The sequence below is a fragment of the Manduca sexta genome, unplaced genomic scaffold (genome assembly GCF_014839805.1).
Source record: "Manduca sexta isolate Smith_Timp_Sample1 unplaced genomic scaffold, JHU_Msex_v1.0 HiC_scaffold_1637, whole genome shotgun sequence".
NCBI classification, from domain to species: domain Eukaryota; kingdom Metazoa; phylum Arthropoda; class Insecta; order Lepidoptera; family Sphingidae; genus Manduca; species Manduca sexta.
This window is the reverse complement of record NW_023592521.1, coordinates 1-4,471: the sequence shown is the minus strand read 5'-3', so window position 1 is coordinate 4,471 and position 4,471 is coordinate 1. Positions and strand designations below refer to the sequence as shown.

Here is a 4,471-nt window from a genome sequence, read left to right as displayed (position 1 = left end):
ACAGCTGACAACAAGTAGGAGTGAATGAAAGAGACTCCTAGCGACGAAAGAATGAATGAAAATATTTTTTCTGGCCTGTAGGTAGGTAGTCGCTTATGTTCCATATCAAACAGTGGAGTTTTCTAACATAAATGATTTGACAATTGACATTTTATATGTCTGATTTTGACTTTTGGATTTATTTTGGTTAGTTTTGAAGAGCTTTTAGAATCATTTATTCTAAAAGAGAATATAGAAGTTTAGGAAATCTTTAATTGTAACCTGAATTAATATATTTAATAATAATGTCAAAATCAGTGGCTCGTTTGAAGTCGATGAAAAAAGTGGCTGATAAAATTGACCATTCTTCAAAGTTGAGGACCAACATACCAGCAGGAATGGCCGCTGCTGGGCCACCTTTAGGCCCTATGCTTGGTCAGGTAAAAAATTATAAAAATGAACCTACGTCAAGGTATATGATTTCTCTGATAAACCAACCTCAAAAATTTGCTGAATTTCAGCGCAACATTAACATAGCAGCTTTCTGTAAAGATTTCAACGAGCGAACGGCGAATATTAAGCCAGGAGTACCTTTGCCGACCAGGGTCAAAGTAAATTCGGACCGTTCTTACCAGTTGGTCATCCACCAACCACCAGCATCATATTTCTTGAAGCAAGCAGCTGGTATAAGTCGCGGTGCAATGGAACCTGGTTAGTTAAGAAACCTTTATTTGACGATCTTTTTTATATTATGAATTCCCATGAATGTGTCATCCCATAATGTATTTGTTTTTCAGTAAGAGAAATATGTGGGAAAATAACCCTTAAACACTTATATGAAATAGCAAAAATAAAGCAACAGGACCCACCTCTGGAATGGAAATCACTGGAAGAAATATGCACCATGCTGGTAGCAACTGCAAGAACATGTGGTATTGAAATAGTAAAAGAATTAGATGCAAAGGTAAAGTTGTGTACTACAGTTGCTTAATTTACATAAAGATATTCCCAAAAGGCATATCATATATATGCCTTGTTGATAAAAAAGGCTTGGGGCCTTGAGGGCATGACAAAAAGAAAATATCAGCATAAGCTGTGTATTTAAAAGTTAATATCCTACTCTATTTTAGTCTCTCCAAGCTACAATTTACACTCTATATAATGTAATATGAAGTGAAATTTATTCAAACATTATACAATTAAAGAAAAATAATCCCCTTTCTCAATATAGAAGTAACATTATCCTTAACTAACATCATACAAGTTAAGAAAAATAAACTGCTCTGTGACATATTAAGCCTTATTAACTGTGCTTTATGTAATATTATACTAGAGCTTTATAAAATAAATGTTTTTCAGGAATATGGTGATTTTCTAGCAGAAAGGAAAAAGATAGTGGAAGAACAGAAGAAACTACTGCAAGAAAAGCGAGAAGCTAAGATGTTGAGAACTGCATAGTGCATTATTATATTAGAAATAGTTAGATCATTATTTATAGGTTAGTTGTTGAATATAATAATAATAATTTGAAAATCTTTTACTAATTACTACATAGCAAAATACTGCTATAACTACAACTATTCCACTGAGCATTGCAGATGGCAATTTTTTAACATGCACTTAGTATGTTTCTTGGATCACTTTAGTATGTGAGACCACTCATGAGTAGGAAAAACTTAAGATTGTTTTATTTCAACTGCTTTAAATATTTTTTTAGCCTATTGCTACTTTTAATATAAAAATGATGTGACTATTCTAGCAAAAATACTATGTTGAATGAAGTCAACCTAACACCTATTTCTTACATCAAGCAAAACTGTGTAGATACTATTATATTTTAGTTTGAAGGGCATTGTTCTGCTGATTAAAAGTTCTGCAAGATGTTACTCTTTGTGCAGAATTAGGTACTATTCTTAAATATATCTATGATAAATGTATCTCATCAATATCAAACGAAATAAGAAGTGACAAAATCCACATAATAATTAATAAGTTATAAAGCTTTGAAAATAGTATAAGGGCTAGCCATTAAATAACAGTAATAGTGACTGGTGGCATTACTTATTGTCACCAGTCATAAGTCATAACACTATGTATGAGAAAGAGACAGCCCAATAACCCACTAACACTTAGCCCAATAACACTTTTGTTCACAAGAATATTTAAAATATGAATAACTGCTCATTTCATAGAATTACTTTTTCGTATTATTTTCTATTACATATTACATGAAGTACAAAATAAAACGTCAGAAACTAACATGTTGTATCTTAGTATTTGGTAAACTAATAATTAATTTAAATTTTCCATTGATAAAATTAAAACACAAAGTCTCTATCTAAATTCTGTTTATTGTGAGAAGTGTCACCATATTACTTTTTATCTCTATTTAGCGTAAAGCAGATTTGTTTACTAAGTCATTATGAACTATGATCACACATAATATGAGATAGTTTGGGTCAAAAATCTATACACTGATATACATCCATTAAATCAACAACATTATAGCAATGGCAACCAATAAACTATTTTCAGCATATGGCGAGATGTAGTTGACAAAGTACAGTTTAACACAGGAATATCAAATGTTTTGCACAATAACTTGTTATCCATTTGCTACATAGCCTCTGTGGCTTTGTTGTGTCCAGTTATATAATCTGCCTTGGTCTGTATTAACTGTGTAGCTATTTGTCTATCTCAGCAAATGCTTAACCTTAACACACCACTCTTCATATAGAAATCTTTCAGAATTAAATAGGCATGAGGAATTGTTTCTAGTTGTCTACATCTAAACACCCATATACCCACAGCTTAAAGCCTAAAATCTATACACTATTCTACCCCAGTAATTCACATGTAGTGAGGTTTAAGCAAACTATGGTAATCTTTATAATTACAAGTACATTATCACATACAAGACAGTCTCATCGGATGATGATATAAAGTACAACAAAAATAACTTACATACTTTTTTTTTACAAAAATATAAATAGAAACACTCTCCTTAGAGTAATTGAGATAGACCTTACAGTAAAAGCTTATTAGTATACAGACTTCAGATTAGTACACCCTAAGAAAATATAACATTTGACAAATGAGGTACCGATAAAAGGATTTTCAAGGTAACTTGTTAGTAACTACATTACACATTATGAACCAATATTCAAAAACATAAAATTATGTACATTTGTACTGCAAATAATAGTTTTGTACTTTTAAATACTGTGCATAAATCATAGGAAAATATGTATAAGAAATCAAGTCGAGGTTATCCTTATTGTAACTCAAAAAATAAACCGAAATTATCAGCAAACATTTGTCGCGTTACAGCGTCTTAGTTTCGGTGAATTTGGCAAAACTTCTGGCAACTTTGTGACTTTATCAATTGTGAAATCGGGTAGATCCGATGACTCTTCGTCTTTCTGTAGCGGGATCCACACCGTTCCCCCAACTCCGCTTCTTTGCCACCCTGAAAAGTAAATAGAGCGTGTTGGCGTAAATCCTATTTTGGGAAGCAAATTATTTACTACACTAGGCACCTTGGAACGTCTCGAAAGTTGTAACTTTCAAACGACCGCGATTTAAGGTCGGTGCACGCATGCGTTATATTAACACATTAGTGTACTCCTATTTCTCATTGTCACTTTAATTTTGTTTAAGACTGTTATTTACCTTGATGTCTGTTTCGAGTTTGTCGCCAACCATAATGCAGTTGCGCGGCTCTACGTTGAGCAGCTTGCACGCCTCAAGGAATATGTGCTGGTCGGGCTTTTCCCAGGGCAGGTCCCCGGACACCAGCACGCAGTCGAAATATTTGCGCAGGTCGAGACGTTCGATCTTCTGCCATTGGGCACGTGACGGCCCGTTCGTGATCAGACCGAGAAGATAATCCTCCCTGTGCCACATTCATTCACCAGCCTTTGGTTATTCAATGAGCTCACTCATGCTGAAACTCAGCACACGATACAAAACAAGCCAAATTCTCTTGCACGTGATTATAAATTCTCTTTATGAGTTGTATAGTCGTGGCGTGCTTGCCAGATTTTGGAGTGAAAACACTTATAGTACTTTTAGAAACATTACTGCCTGCCAGACTTAGTTATGGATATCATGCAAGAGAATTTATGACCTTTATGATAAATTTCATATACAATTCATATTGTTATGAAAATACAAATTGCATTTGAAAAATAATAATTGTAGCACCATGCTGAAAATTTCAAACATACAAAATAGCCCTTTTCTGTCTCAACGTAAAACATTTTCAACACAGAACTAACTCATAATAATTATTTTGGAACTATGGAGATATTTTAAATTTCAATAAATTTTGATCACATTTTGAACACAACAAAGAAAATTCGAAATGTCGCAAACATATCTCCGTAGTTGTTAATTATTCAAGGTGTTGAGGTAATGGTATTACCTTCTCCGTGATGCACTTCCTCACATATTTTAACAAATACAATTCAAACCTAAGTGTTGCGCACGC

At 33.3% G+C, this 4,471-nt stretch overlaps 2 protein-coding genes across 2 annotated transcripts; one reads left to right on the top strand and one right to left on the bottom strand.

Annotated features, from left to right (window-relative positions):
- Nucleotides 1-148: 148 nt before the first annotated feature.
- LOC119191551 (39S ribosomal protein L11, mitochondrial-like) lies at nt 149-1,512 on the top strand. The gene is made up of 4 exons (XM_037445440.1): nt 149-419; nt 501-690; nt 777-943; nt 1,339-1,512. Exons 1-4 carry the CDS (start codon nt 285-287, stop codon nt 1,435-1,437), a joined length of 591 nt encoding a protein of 196 aa, XP_037301337.1. The 5' UTR covers nt 149-284; the 3' UTR covers nt 1,438-1,512.
- A 798-nt stretch (nt 1,513-2,310) lies between these two features.
- LOC119191552 (N-acylneuraminate-9-phosphatase-like) lies at nt 2,311-4,465 on the bottom strand. The gene is given in 3 exon segments (XM_037445441.1): nt 2,311-3,427; nt 3,430-3,448; nt 3,652-4,465. Coding segments are annotated over 3 exon segments (396 nt in total). The 5' UTR covers nt 3,886-4,465; the 3' UTR covers nt 2,311-3,284.
- Between the last annotated feature and the right edge of the window lie 6 nt (nt 4,466-4,471).